This window comes from Populus euphratica, unplaced genomic scaffold, assembly GCF_000495115.2.
Source record: "Populus euphratica unplaced genomic scaffold, PopEup_1.0 scaffold5.1, whole genome shotgun sequence".
Classification (NCBI taxonomy): Eukaryota; Viridiplantae; Streptophyta; class Magnoliopsida; order Malpighiales; family Salicaceae; genus Populus; species Populus euphratica.
This window is the reverse complement of record NW_011499848.1, coordinates 2,738,190-2,752,317: the sequence shown is the minus strand read 5'-3', so window position 1 is coordinate 2,752,317 and position 14,128 is coordinate 2,738,190. Positions and strand designations below refer to the sequence as shown.

General features: G+C 32.6%; 2 protein-coding genes and 1 long non-coding RNA gene across 9 annotated transcripts in view; all 3 read left to right on the top strand.

The window, feature by feature from the left end:
- The window catches only part of LOC105114874 (uncharacterized), a 4,278-nt gene extending 3,603 nt beyond the window's left edge, over positions 1-675 (top strand). For 4 of the 6 annotated variants that reach the window (XM_011011583.1, XM_011011605.1, XM_011011589.1 and 1 more), the window contains exon 6: positions 22-361. In XM_011011583.1, the coding sequence (XP_011009885.1) occupies positions 22-148 (127 nt within the window). In that variant the 3' untranslated portion in view covers positions 149-361. The other 2 variants (XM_011011613.1, XM_011011622.1) reach the window with 2 other exon arrangements.
- A 918-nt stretch (positions 676-1,593) lies between these two features.
- Positions 1,594-5,956, top strand: LOC105114867 (uncharacterized). Its single transcript, XR_840230.1, has 6 exons — positions 1,594-1,725; positions 3,590-4,000; positions 4,115-4,401; positions 4,510-4,724; positions 4,812-5,516; positions 5,597-5,956. It is a non-coding gene; the product is annotated as an uncharacterized LOC105114867 (long non-coding RNA).
- A 1,728-nt stretch (positions 5,957-7,684) lies between these two features.
- On the top strand, positions 7,685-12,775 carry AMSH3 (associated molecule with the SH3 domain of STAM 3). 2 transcript variants are annotated; one of them, XM_011011564.1, is made up of 14 exons: positions 7,685-8,017; positions 8,126-8,190; positions 8,272-8,347; positions 8,448-8,615; positions 8,742-8,836; positions 9,118-9,223; positions 9,324-9,370; positions 9,553-9,883; positions 10,055-10,144; positions 10,237-10,299; positions 10,937-11,011; positions 11,320-11,382; positions 11,784-11,836; positions 12,380-12,775. In XM_011011564.1, the coding sequence occupies exons 1-14, from the start codon at positions 7,919-7,921 to the stop codon at positions 12,552-12,554; spliced, it is 1,506 nt and encodes a 501-aa protein (XP_011009866.1). In that variant the 5' UTR covers positions 7,685-7,918; the 3' UTR covers positions 12,555-12,775. The 2 variants fall into 2 exon arrangements, with proteins under 2 accessions (XP_011009866.1, XP_011009857.1); XM_011011555.1 differs by having other exon boundaries at positions 8,448-8,623; positions 8,744-8,836.
- Positions 12,776-14,128: the final 1,353 nt, after the last annotated feature.

The following is a 14,128-nucleotide window of genomic DNA, read 5'->3' as shown; positions in this document are numbered from 1 at the left end:
TGCCTTGCGTTTTTTTTTGTGTGTGTGGCAGGGAGAATTGTATCCCCCAATCTCCTTCCTCAAGAGGTGGAAAAAAAAGCATAGCTGTAAGGGGAAAAAAACAAAGAGAATGTTGTTTATACGGGATGCTTCCGTGATTAAAACTTGAAATATTTTAAAAGTTTCATGTTCAAATTTCAAACTCTACTATAGAACTTGATATGTGCCAGTTTTTATACATGCGATTTCCAGTAAAAATAACCAATTTGTAGATAAAAGATCTAAATAATGACACATAATTGATGTCGACTCGTAGAATTTCCTAACCAGGATCCTTTAAAATAAGAACTTATCGTTAGATGATTGAACTTGGATTTACAAACTGCAGAGAACACCTCATCATCCACTCCCTCCCAGGAGACCGGCTTGTACATCTGGTAGCAATGTGAGTCTCGACGTGGACGCTTAAGGTATTTTACAGATTGCGCTTTGATGCTTCAACACTAGCTTTTTTACTCTTGGTTCTGTTGTTGTTGTTGTTGCAGGCAGGGTTAGATTGATTAAAATGTTCAAAGGAAGTGATTATATGCGTTTACAGACATCTCTACTCGTCCAAATTCTGCTCCTTGCAATTGCCCCCTTTGAATGTTGATCTAAACTATTCTTAATAAAGGAGCTTTCGTTTGAGATAAATCCAATATGCGCTCTCTTTCTTCACTCTTTAAGTTTAGATAAATCCTTAAGAGTGACTTGTTTTCTTTAAATACATAATGTTTTTATAAAATATATATTCTTAAAATCGTTTGGAAAAAAAATTTGGGGTATCCTAATATTTATTTATTAATCTAAGGCATAAAGGCTCCAATAATTCATCGTCGGTTAAAGTATATTTGATATTGCGATAAAGTATATTTGATATTGCGATAATTATAGTAGTTGTAATTTGAAAAAAATAATTTTATAAAAAATATTTTTAACTGAGGTTAATTTAAAAAAATACATGTTTAGTTAAAACTGTTATTGAAATTGAGGTTGAATAAAATATAATTTAACATGTTTGGTTAAAAATATTTTTTAAAATTAAGGTTATAAAATAAATAAAAAATATATATTAATATTGATAATTTTTAATTGAAATATTATTTATTTAACTATTGTTGTTATATTATGAAATAAATAATACTTTATATAAATTATTTTTTATTATTTCATTAAACTATTTGTAATACTATTACATACGAAATTCATCTGATAAGGACAATAGTTTTTATAGCTTTCTGAATGTGAAACAATATTAGATAAAAAACCTTCAAAAATAAAATTGAAACTACAATTAAATTTTATAAATGCTATGTTATAACGTGATTTTTTTTATATAATTTAATTTTTATGGTGTCATTGAATAATATTAAATATTAACTTTTCAAATAAAATATAATATTTAAAAAATTATTTTGATTTTTTTTTATTTCACTCAAATGGACCCAAACATCCTACATTTAGGTTTGAGTTAAACCCAATCAAATTATGAATAATAAATATATTCTTCACTGTTTATGTGTGAAACATGTGTGAATAATAAAGAATGAATTATATTGTGAATCTAGATTTCTAAATTTTTGACAAGAGGGACAAGATTCACGGTGATATATTTATTATGTTATAAATGAATAACCCATTGATTTTTTTGTCAATGCAGCCTCTCGATTAAGATGAATCTTTGGATTTTGAATGCTATCTTGTGAGGTAATTTTTCACAATCCTAAGTCTCTCGATTTAGATGAATCGTTGGATTTTGGATGCCATCTTGTGAGGTAATTTTTCACAATCCTAAACTAGGTCTTAAGTGCAGGCTGCACTTGTTGGCTTCTACTTTGATTTTTTTTAGACAAGATCTACTTGAATTTCCCTCATTTTACCTCTGTTGCATTGCTCTTGATAAAAGATCTAGTATTATTAGCAAGTAAACAACTTTCAATAAACTCAGGGTTGCTCTTCTTTTTTAATGAAAGCGCTCTTTCTTTTTATTGATTTCCTCCTGTTTTTTTTTTTATTCTTTACTGTTCACTTTTCTACTGTTTTTTAAAATTAGCTACTGTTTGCGAAGCACAAAAAATATGCTTTTAGTAAACCTACGACACAGCTGTAATTTATGTCCCATCTATCAAAATAAAATTATATTTTTTACTTAACTAAATAATAATATATATAACTGTAACTAAATTTCATCGGCAGTCACAATACCAAATTTACAATCACTTCCCCAACAAAAAAAAGTGTGAGAGTAAAAATCACAAAGACAATAACATAAAACAATTACCCAGGAAGCTATACTTTTAAAAGTTACTAAGTTTCATGTATAAATATTTTTCTTATTTATCTCTATATATTTAGTTTCATTATTACTATAACTATTATTCTTATTATTTACAAGCTACATGTATAGTTTTTTTAAGATAAAAATGCTCTTGTATTATTGCATATTCATGGTAATTAAATTAGTTTATAAGAGAATGAGTTAATTACATAGATGGATTTTATTAATTTAGAGAGTGTGTGGCTACAGTTGAACTAAAATTTTTAGCTTCAGTTAAACTAATTTTTTTTTAAAATTTATATTTTTTGATGTCTTTTAAATTATTGTGATATATTAACGTAAAAATTAAATTTAAAAAATAAAAATATTATACCCAGGAAGCTATACTTTTAAAAGTTATTAAGTTTCATGTATGAATATTTTTCTTATTTATCTCTATATGTTTAGTTTTATTATTACTATAACTATTATTCTTATTATTTACAAGCTACATGTATAGTTTTTTTGAGATAAAAATGCTCTTGTATTATTGCATATTCATGGTAATTAAATTAGTTTATAAGAGAATGAGTTAATTACATAGATGGATTTTATTAATTTAGAGAGTGTGTGGCTACAGTTGAACTAAAATTTTTAGCTCCAGTTAAACTTTTTTTTTTTAATTTAGATTTTTTTTATTTTTTTATGCCTTTTAAATTATTGTGATATATTAATGTAAAAATTAAATTTAAAAAATAAAAAATATTATTTTAATTTATTTTTAAATTAAAAAATTAAAAAACAATATTTTTTTAACACTTCCTTGGTACCGACTTAGTGTTTTAAGAAGTAAATTAAAATTTAAGAAAAAAAAAATAGCACATTCCCATGAAAATCCATCCTTCTCCCTGCCAAATGATAGACTTTGTTACCATTATGCAGTGTAAAAAAGCTCGTCCATTGATGTATTATTAATAATGTTTTTTAAAATATTTTTTATTTTAAAAAATAATTAAATTAATAAATTTTTTTTATTTTTTAATTTTTTTTTTAATTTTAAAAATTCAACTTAAAAACATAATTTCTTTAATAAAATAAAATAAAATTGTTTTAAAAAGCTCATTTAAAACACAAAAATAACCAGTTGTTATAGAAAACACCAAGTAGTTTCTAGAACCGTCAATCGAAAACACCAAGTAGTTTCTAGAACCGTCAAGTCGTCGTTATGTAGAAAAGAAAGAAAAACGACAGGTCATTTGTAGTGCGGCTTTGAAATTCTCTTAAGCAAAACCCCTGTGCTTCGCTTGGTTGCAGTTTCTGCAGGAAGGACGGTCATGAGAGGGCTTTCATCCTTTAGCTTCTAGATCATAGCCTGAACTCAATAACTTCCGTAAATCTAAAAAGTCATTCAATCAGTAAAAGTTCCCGACACAAAAGTAACCTCTCAAAGCGCAAAACTGATCAACTTCAAAGGCAAACCAACAACACTGATGCTACTTTGACAGGTAATAATAGTCTTTCTTCACTAATCTTCCAGCTTAAAAAAGCCCAACTCAGTTTCCAGTCCCAAAAGGTTATTTCATAGAAAAGGAGCCTGCCTTGTGGATGTTGGCTTGCGATACATTATTCCGCTGCCTGTCAGAGAAGTGTATGCCAAGAGAGGCAGGTGCATTATCGACGAAACTTGGGTAGGGGGGTTACTGGCCTGACATTTCGACGTTTAACATCGCAGTGACTTGTTTGCTAGAGGGTGTGGATGTCTATGAGACGTGTGGGATGTTGGATAGATTTAGGAAACTTGGGTAGGGGGGTTACTTGCCTGACATTTCGACGTTTAACATCCCAGTGACTTGTTTGCTAGAGGGCGTGGATGTCAATGAGACGTGTGGGATGTTGGATAGATTTATTGAACAGGGTGCGAAGTTGGGGTTTAGCATTTACCTTGAATTGATTGAAACTTTGTACAAGGCAGGAAGAGGTATGGAGGGTGATCCGTAATAGAATCAAATGGTCACAGATGGACTTGTGTCAGATGTCTTTTCTCATAACATGCCAGTTGATTGCTTCTGCAAAGCCAATGTGATGAACGAGGCAGCAAAGGCTTTCAAAGTGATGCAAGATAAGAGGTATTTCTCCCAACCTTGTTACTGTTGCAGATGCTTTTAGAACGTTGATTGAAGCCAAATATCTTCAATTTTAGTTTGATAATTGATGGTCTTTGTCGAGTACAACAGGTTGATGATGCTTTAGGCTGTTTCAGTGAAATGGTGGAGTGGGGTATCTCTCTTAATGCTGTCACGGACAATATATTGATTGATTGGTTCTCTGTGTGTTAGAGGGGATGCTGTTAGATCAATGAAACTCTTGCTAGACATGCAAAAACATGGAAAAAGCATTGATATTTTATCTGCATTTCTTGTTGGGGTGTCTATATTCTGCTGCAGCCTAGGTGTTTGACAGATAACGAACAGATGGTCCTAAAAAATTAGTGATTTTAATTTCGGAGCATTAACGATAATTTTCTGATCCTTCACAGGGAGGCGGACGAAGATGGGCCTCAAACAGGCACAGGAATTGCTGGCGGCATGCCTCAAACAGTCACAGGCATTGTAGATGCTGATCCGGCTGAAGTTGTTGCAAAAGCTTTGCCATGTTTCAACAATAAATATGTAAGTGGGATCTTGATTTTATCCACCCATGGTAGGATACATGCGGTCGAGTACGTTGAAATATGTTCGATTAATCATCGCTGCTTCACCCAGTGATCCTTTTATGTGCTTGTTTCTGACTTGCATATTAATGTTGCCTGTTAGGTTTATAATTTCCTTCACTTACCTCCACTGCTGGGTTAAGTACTTACGTTTCTGGGAGCTGTCTCTGGTGTGGTCTTTCTTGGGCATTGTTCTTTGTTCATTTTCTCTTTAGCTCCAAAAGAGTTATCATGTGAAACGTTTAATCAGTGGTCAAAATGTTCTTTCATGCTTCGTACAAATTGCTTTGGCATTGATTTTTGCTAAGTCCCGGCTTTACAGCAGCTATCAAGAAGCCTATAGATTGACCTAGACTGGTAACCTTAATGGGCTTCCTGAATATGTTGATCCCTACTGCAATGGACCGTGCCCTTCAGAGACAAATTTGGTGATCGAAAACATCACGAAAAACTTTGTTTTCTATAATAAATCCACCATAGAGGATGTTCGAGACACAATCAAGGCAGGATGTTGCTATGGTCCCGAAAGAGGTATTTTACTAGTTTATGAAGCTGTCATCTTTGTTTTGGTTTCTTCCACAAAGTCAAATTCTGTTGTTGGTGTCACCCAGGTAATTTTGACGTGTCTGAGCACCTTCAAGCTGAACAAAACAATGCATACAACACCGCAAATCAGATTCTGCTAGGACTTGGCTTCATGTTTGCTGGGCCTGCTTTGTTGCTTTGATATTTATTATGATGTCTGCAATTTGTGGTTGGAGGTTGCTTGTTTTCAGAGGGATTTCTTCTAGTTGAGATGTTCTGAGAGAGGAGACGAGCGTTATTTTTCGCTAGCTTGAAGTTAATGTGCTCATTTTGGCATTCAGAAAGAAAATAACAAGTTATATTTGTGTCCTGGTATGTAATAGCAAAATGTGCAGTTTTGAAAGCTTGATTTGATGAGTTCCTGGAACTAAATTTTGTTCAAGCTACACGGAAACCTCTACAACCACCAATATGGATGACGAAGTTTTCTGTGAAGCAACAATGGGGAGTATACAGCCTCCCTAGAACTCACAGTGGACTTTGTTTTGCTACACAGGCTGCATACAAAAACAAACCTGCAGAATCTGTGACAGGGAACAATGGAAATCCAAGGGAAACTTAGAGGTTTTCATTGACTTCATGGGATCTTAAAATTTCTTTTACTGACATGTTTTTATAAACTCAAAAACTTCAATAACACACTACAATATTACAATATTTTCTCGTGATTCTTAGAAGTTGAAATGTTAAGATCATGCCGTAGAATATCAAAATTTTCAGAGGAAAGAAGTTCTGAATTTGTATAATTGATATTGTAATGCAATGTATTTTTCAAAAATATTTTTTAATTAAAATAGTTATTGTAATGCCATGCATGCTTAAAAATATTTTTTAATTAAAATAATATTTTTATTTTTAAAAACAATATACCAAAATTATCGAGAAAATATTTAAATATTTTATTTTTAAGAACAACATACCAAAATTATCGAGAAAATATTTAAAAAATAAGTTGAAAATCAGAAGCAAACATGACATTAAATATATCAAAATTATCGAGAAAATCAGAAGCAAACATGACATTAAATATAAACTCATTAGGCTTAGGATATACACATGCTTAACAAGCTAAGAATTTTAGTTTTATGTTTATGAAATGAAAATCACATCTAGTAAAACTAAACATTAATTTACAGTATGATCTAACAATCTTTAATGGAAATTGGATTGTAGATGGTTCTGATCCTGTTTACCCTTTCTCAAATGATGCCTTCAACTGTTTCATTAACAGAAGGCCTGACTTGGATTATTTTCGATATCAATGGGGTTCATGGATGCCACATTCCATGGTCTCAAGACAAATTCACTCAGTTCCCTTTAATTTTCATATGATCTGTATTATTTATATGTGAATAATTCAAATCTCTCTACAAAAAATAAAAATCTAGACTCTAGAATAAATAAAAAATGAGGTACAAGCTAAGAAAAATTGAAGGTAAAAAGAAGTTAAGGAAATAGCTGTGAAGAAGGCAAATGAGCTGTTGTTTAGCACGTAAAAAAAATGCTATTAAATTGTAAAAAATAATTCATAGTTTATTTTGAGCAATGTATTTTTCTATATTATTTTGATCTTTTTAATATAACTACATCCTTAAAAGGTATTTTTCTAAAAATATAATATTGACACACACATATAAGAAAATTTATTTGAAAATTAGTAAAACAAAAAAAAATGAAATTATCAAATGCTCAAACATAAATATGTGAATTTCTTTTTAATTGGTTAAATCTCTATCTTTTTTATTTATCGTTTATTAAGAGATAATTATAAATTATATAATTTTTTTTCCACAATCAAAAGTTTTATATGGGTGGTAGTAATTAAACCTATATTTATGATGTTCAATAATCAACTACTAATATTTATTCTCAATAGATAAATAGACATAAAAAACTGAGAGAAACAAGGGAGAAAATAAAAAAAGATATCCAGAGAGAAATTTCTAATTACTTTTCTTAGATCTTAAATTTATTTTTTTCTTTTATTATCTATCCATTCTTAAAATAAATAATAATAATAATAATATTAATTAATTATTATTATTGTTTATTTATTTATTGGGCACCTTAAAATTTTACACAAGGCAGCACTTAATTTTACCAATAACGCCGTGCCACGGCAAGGATGCTCATTAACACGACTGTAAGCGAAAAAAGAACCATATTAAACTTGCCAGAGCCTAACAGGAAGAGGCAAAGAAGCTCTCTCTGACTACTCGAAACGACAGATCTTTCCGCTTTCCTGTCCTTTTCTTCGCTACGAAGTCTAGAAACTGATCTCTGTAAGAACCCGTGTTCTCGTCAAGGCAAACGTGAAATAATCCCCGGAATAATTGATCGTCAACGCGATGAAGATCAACGTCGATAAAATGACTCGTAAAGTCGAAGTCGATAATCGGATTCCTCTCCGTAATTACTACAGAATCGCTGATAATCTTCTCCGTCAGGTCTCCAAAATTGCATTTTAATTCCAATTTAGCTATAATATCTCAACTATGCAACAATTTTTAATTTTTGCCCTAATTACTCTTTTTTTTCGTGTGTGGATTTGATAGGCAAATATACACAGAGAAGAGAAGAATGTAGTAGATTTGTACATAATGCTACTTAGATACTTAAGGTTAATATCGGCAAACTGCACCGTTTTTACCTTAATTTCATTTTTTTTAGAATTCATTTTTTTTTTTTGTGTTTTGTTCAGTTTGGTTTCTGAAACCATACCTTATCATCGAGATTACCAAGCTTTGTATCAAAAAGAAAGAGCAAACTACAAGAAAGTAAGTTTAATTTATTTTATATTTGTTCTTGCCGTTAGCTTTATGTTAATTGCGTTAATTATGATCACAATTAAGTTGTGATTATTTTGTTATTTAACAGAGATCATTTGCGGTGTTAAATGAGCTTGAATCAATCAAGCCTGAATTCCTAAGGCGAGTGGATGAGATAGAAAAAGCTTATGCAAGAACACAACAAGTCGAATTTAATGGTTCAGGAACATCTACTTTGGAATGGCCACCTGCTAATAAAAGTTCTTACTTGAGCAAGGTAATTATAAAGGAATTCTCTTTTGATCTGTGCATTGTGGATAAATGATACCTGGCATATTTTGTGTTATATTTATGTTTTTCATATGTTGTTTTTGTTATTTATTAACATTTTTTTTGGTTTTAGCCTGTCGCGCCAGTGTCATCGTGGAAGTATGATAATAATCATACTCAAGGGTTGTATTTAGACATGTCGCGAATTGACAAGCAGTTGCAGAAGTTGTGAGTATAATATTTCAAGAATAGTTTTATTATTTAGAGACACGAGTTCTGTATTTTCTGTAGCTGTATGGTATTCAAATTGCATTGCTTTTTGTTGTGAAAGATATGTCTTTGGTTTAAGAAGGCTGACGTTCATTGAATTTCTCATCTTGATGATTGTATGTCTTGCTATTTCTACTTCTTTTTTTTTGCCTGCGAACTGTGAATTTAAATGTGATGCATAAGGGTATTGAGCTCAAATTTTCAGTAAGAACCACTTAATTATTTTTGAAAACCTGCAGTTCTGTTAGTTTACCTTTACCAAAACAAGAGACTTTATCAAGACACTCGTTTTTAGGCCCAAATGGTTTCCGGGGCCAATGGTCAGGACCGAGTGCAGAGATAAAGGTAAAATTTTTGGCTGCTTCTTTTGTTTGCTTTTTGCACGTGTGTGCTTTCAATAAAACATGCAAAATCCATGGACTAATCGGTTTATTTTTATATGCAGGTTCAGTACCCTAGCAATGCTGACTTAACCTCTACTGAAAATTCAAGGTGAGGACTTTACCGAATCTGTTTAAACCTTCAACTATGTTTTTCTTTTCTTGAATTTTGGATTATTTTTGTTATATGTTGTGATGAATTGAAAATATTGAATGTGTTTCATAATACTTAGTAAGGTTTCCCAAAAAAATTGGGACTACTCTTAACATTGTGTTTTATTATGGATATGATAGCCTGAATCAGGCTGGACAATATGATGCTATGGCAGTAAAAGATGCCAATTCTGCGGCTGTTGAATCTACAATGGAATCAGTTCTATCCTTAGATGATGGTAGATGGCCACGTCTGGCTGAGGACACATGCCCAACATTAATTAATGAAGCAAGGGAGGATCCTTTTCAGTTTGTTGGCATCAGGCAACCCTCCCCTCCTCCTGTTCTTGCTAAAGTGCAGCAGGAATCTACTCTGATTCCTTCATCTAAAGTTGCTGATCCAAGACCTGGACCAGCAAAACCTTCTGATGATGGATTGCCAAGCTCTAATTCCTATCAACATTTACATGTTGTAGGTGTCCAAATCTTTTTAATGTTTGAAAATTCATATTTAGGGGAGATCCACTATCTTTTTTTATTTAAAAAAAAAGAAGTTATCATGGTCCTTTAATCTTCAATTTAATACTAGATTCTTGATCATTAGTACTTCTGTCTTATTATCCCCTTTTGACTGTCATTGCAGCCTGTAAATTTGATGGAAGACTTCTTGAGATTGGCTCGGGCAAATACGGATAAAAATTTAGAAACATGTGGTGTTCTTGCTGGTTCACTGGTAAGGGGAGCCAAATTTTTGTACAACAAAAAAATATATTTTTTCCTCAAAGCCTTTAAAGTTCCTTAATTAATTCACTTCATGTGTTGTAGAAAAACAGGGTTTTTCACATTACCACGCTTATAATTCCAAAGCAAGAGTCAACTTCAGATTCGGTATGAGAACATTTTTTTTCTCAGCTTAGCCTTTTATTTTATGTACTGTTTTTAACTAATGTTTTTTTCAAAATTATGAAGTTGCCCAAAATTCTATATGCTTCCTGCTCTACTACTTTCAACCAGTAAATCATTGAAGGGCAATTGTTGATGATTTTGAGTTATGAAATCTGTTAACTCTAGAGACATTAGGAGATTAGTTGACATTAAGATTATATCCACAAGAGCACATTGTATTCCCTCGTTGAGAGCATCCTCTTTTCCATGTCTCAATATATTTTGACGTATGCATATAAAGACATATGCGCACATGCACGAGTGTTTACCATCCCTACAAATGAAAAGTGGAACTATTCTTCAGTTTAATTTCTGTTAGCATTATTGTCAAATCAAACAAGACTGCAATATGCTGTGAATGCAGTCTGAGGTTCTTTGTTTCTTGTTTCTTTGGAAGATGCATGCCCACATTTTTGGACTCAAAATATACTATATGATGGAATGCAATTCAACATTATCACCTTAATTATGTGCATCTGACTTTGAAATATCATCTATCATAATTTCTTATTTTTAGGTCTCCCTTTTCTTCATGTCTGTGCTTTTAGTAACATCACCTGAAACAATTGCTAATGTGCAGTGCCAGACATTAAATGAAGAAGAAATATTTGAAGTTCAAGACAAACTATCACTTTTTCCCCTTGGATGGATTCATGTAAGTATCTCAATAATGGCGAGTTAGTGTCAGAATTTTTTTTTTAACTTGGCTGTGTTACTATGTTTTCATATTTGTTGTCCTGTTAGAAAGTATTTGGCTAGATGTTAAATTTCGCCATCATTCTGGTTAATTTTTTTACTCTGCATATTGTTGGTCTTGTTTTTGTTGGTATCATCCATAACTGCCTTCACATTTTGAGTAACTTGCTATCAGCCATTGGTATATAAAAGAGTTATGTATTTCTGTAGTGTTCGATTTGGTGCTTTATGTGTTACCTTATTCAAGTTTCTTGCATGACTTTTCAGACACATCCATCACAGACTTGTTTCATGTCTTCAGTTGATCTGCACACTCACTACTCGTATCAGGTAAGCTATCTTTTTTGCTGCCTTAGAGTTTGCACTAATACATCCCTGGCTCTTCTTTGTGGGATGTCATTATTTCTAGTTCATTGGGTTGTTCTCTTTCAGCTTGCATATGTGCAGCTAACTATGTGTGAAGTTTTTGAAAATTTTAAAGCTCTTGTGCGCTGGTTTTTCTTATTATATATCACTGCTTAATCACATCTAACAATTATCACTTAAGAAGTGGTTTCTACCACACCTTCTATTTCACCAATGCCCTAATTCTCCAATTATTTATGGACATACTAAAAATTGAAAAGAATATCAACATTTTGAGTTTTCGTTATCTTGTTTGATCTATTATCCATTTGTTTTGAAATTTAATGTGTATTGCTGATCAACCGTTTTGCTTCCTTGTTTTTTAGATCATGTTGCCTGAAGCAATTGCAATTGTTATGGCCCCAACAGATGAATCAAGGTGGGACCCCCCCAATTTTTCACTTCCCTAAATCTCGTTTATATAAATTGATTAAAAAATTTATGTTTAAAAGCTATAAAGAATAAATGCATTCACTACCTGAACCTTATATTTGTAGTTTTATTGTCATGAGGTTGCCTATTATTCGTGAGGTGTCGGACAAGTTTTGAAATTGTAGTCACAGCTTGAACCACATGGGCTGGACTATGGTCCGTATCTTATCCTATAGTTCCAACTGCCCGGTTGGTGATGTGAAGATGTCAGTAAATATGATAATGCAGGTTTTAGTATGAGATTAAAGGTGACTTATGAAAGAATGCAGTTCAATTACCTAATAGGATCTACATAGGGTTGATTCAAGTGGTTAAGTTGATGCTGATACTCTTATAAGAGGTGTAGGATACGACACCCACTGGCCACAAAATCCCATCTTGGCCACTTTCATGTAGGGGGGAGCTCTAGCCTATGTCTTGGACAAATGACCCCCCCTCAAAATCTATCTATCTAGCTCAGGTCGCTAACAAATATATTCTGCTAGTGCAGTCCACATGGAATTTTTCATCTATCTGATCCAAGTGGTGTGTCAGTGATTCGTAATTGCCAGCAGAGAGGGTTTCATCCCCATGAGGAGTCTTCGGATGGGAGCCCGATTTATGAGCACTGTTCTCATGTTTACATGAATTCCATGATGAAGTTTGATGTTGTTGATCTTCGGTAAACTTGCAAGCAGGAAGAGTTTCGATGGAAGTATTTTTCTTCAGAGCAAGTATGTATGTCAAAATGTTGTAAATTCAAGAGTTTCAATGAATAGAATGTTGTTGAAATAGAGCGTATACATTTGTTTCTTAACACCATTGGATGGAGTTTCTGGCCTCCATCTCCAAGATGCACAGATATTACCTCACTGTATATGATAATTTTTTGTGTTGTTGACTTGTATTTGAGTGTGTTCACTTTCCAACAAGCATTCCAGAATGGAAGGCGCTGGTTCAAGGAGCAACGCTCCGAACGTTACAAGGGTTCATAACCTTCTCTCTCAATGTATTCGATTAGAAATATGATCTTGTACAATCTATAAACAAACGAGTGTTATTATGTATAGAGAAGGAAGCTTGTATCTTTGCGTGTGCTTGATTTGAGGGATCTTGAGAGCATGTAGCTTGTAGGTCAATAATCTATGAGTTTGCATGGTACAAAACGCTGGTTACAGATATCACGGTCATGGCGAGGGTCTGGACCGCCTCTGTGTCATGAAGATTTTATATGGGGATTTTTAATGATCAGCCGTGCTGCTGGTTGTCAGGGAAGGGGAGAGATGGCCTGCAAGAGCAGTTATACTGGAAACCTCAATCCTTGGTTTCACGTTTGGCATAATTCCTTGTATTTCTCGTTCTACTGTTGCTTTGGTGAACATCAGTCAGTTGAGACTTTCGAGGATGCTATTAAATTATAGGAGAAAACGAGGGAGAAAAACTAGAGCCCACCTCTCTGATGAGACTCCGGTTGGAGCAAAGAAAAAGATTGGTGATCTAACAATCATGATACGAGTGTTCAATTGAATGAGCCTTCTTGCAAGCGTTGGTGGGCACGAATGCTTTGCAGTACACCTGTTACAGTCATCGGCTAAATCTTAAGCAATCTATGGCCTCGCTTCTCCAGCCTTGCATGTGACCTGCATCAATGTTGGCACACAATGATATTGACATTTAGTTAGATGGTCCCAGCTTCTTCCGTTTGGGAACTTGCAACTTCTGAATACCTTTTTATTGAATTGACGCATTTCTTTTCTCAATGCCCGACAAGAAAAGAGCAAGGGCATATGTTTGTTTTTTTCTTTTTCTTTTTTGTTATTTTTTTTATTAACATGTATAATTGATTAATTTATATGTATTTTTATTAATCTTATTAATCTTAAAATTATCAATTATATGTAAAATATATGTTTACAGTAACTCTAAAATTTATAAGATTTGAAGTAGTAATCTTTTAAAAAAAAAACTAGAACCTAATAATTAAATTATACCACTCAAAATTAATTTTTTATTATTTGTTTTTTTCTTCATTATTGTTTGTTGGGTGAGTGGGAAAGTTTGGATGCTCATTTATGATAAAATAATTCTTCCTCCTCATCCTCTCTCTTTTTTGTTTCTTTTCAATAGTGTTACAGGCTAGTTTGATAGTTTATACTCATCATACTAAATTCTCTATTCTCGGACAAGGCTTTTAATAACAGGGCATGCCCAGCAAAAAAATTCGAGGCGGAAATCACAGAAGAAGCATATCTCTTGACCC

Bases quoted from the DNA above. Each gene is read 5' to 3' on its own strand.
- AMSH3 (XM_011011555.1), top strand. From the start codon at position 7,919: ATGAAGATCAACGTCGATAAAATGACTCGTAAAGTCGAAGTCGATAAT. The intron at 8,624-8,743 runs AAAGGAATTCTC...TTGGTTTTAGCC, and splicing joins TACTTGAGCAAGGTAATTAT to TGTCGCGCCAGTGTCATCGT. The intron at 8,837-9,117 runs GTGAGTATAATA...GAAAACCTGCAG, and splicing joins GACAAGCAGTTGCAGAAGTT to TTCTGTTAGTTTACCTTTAC.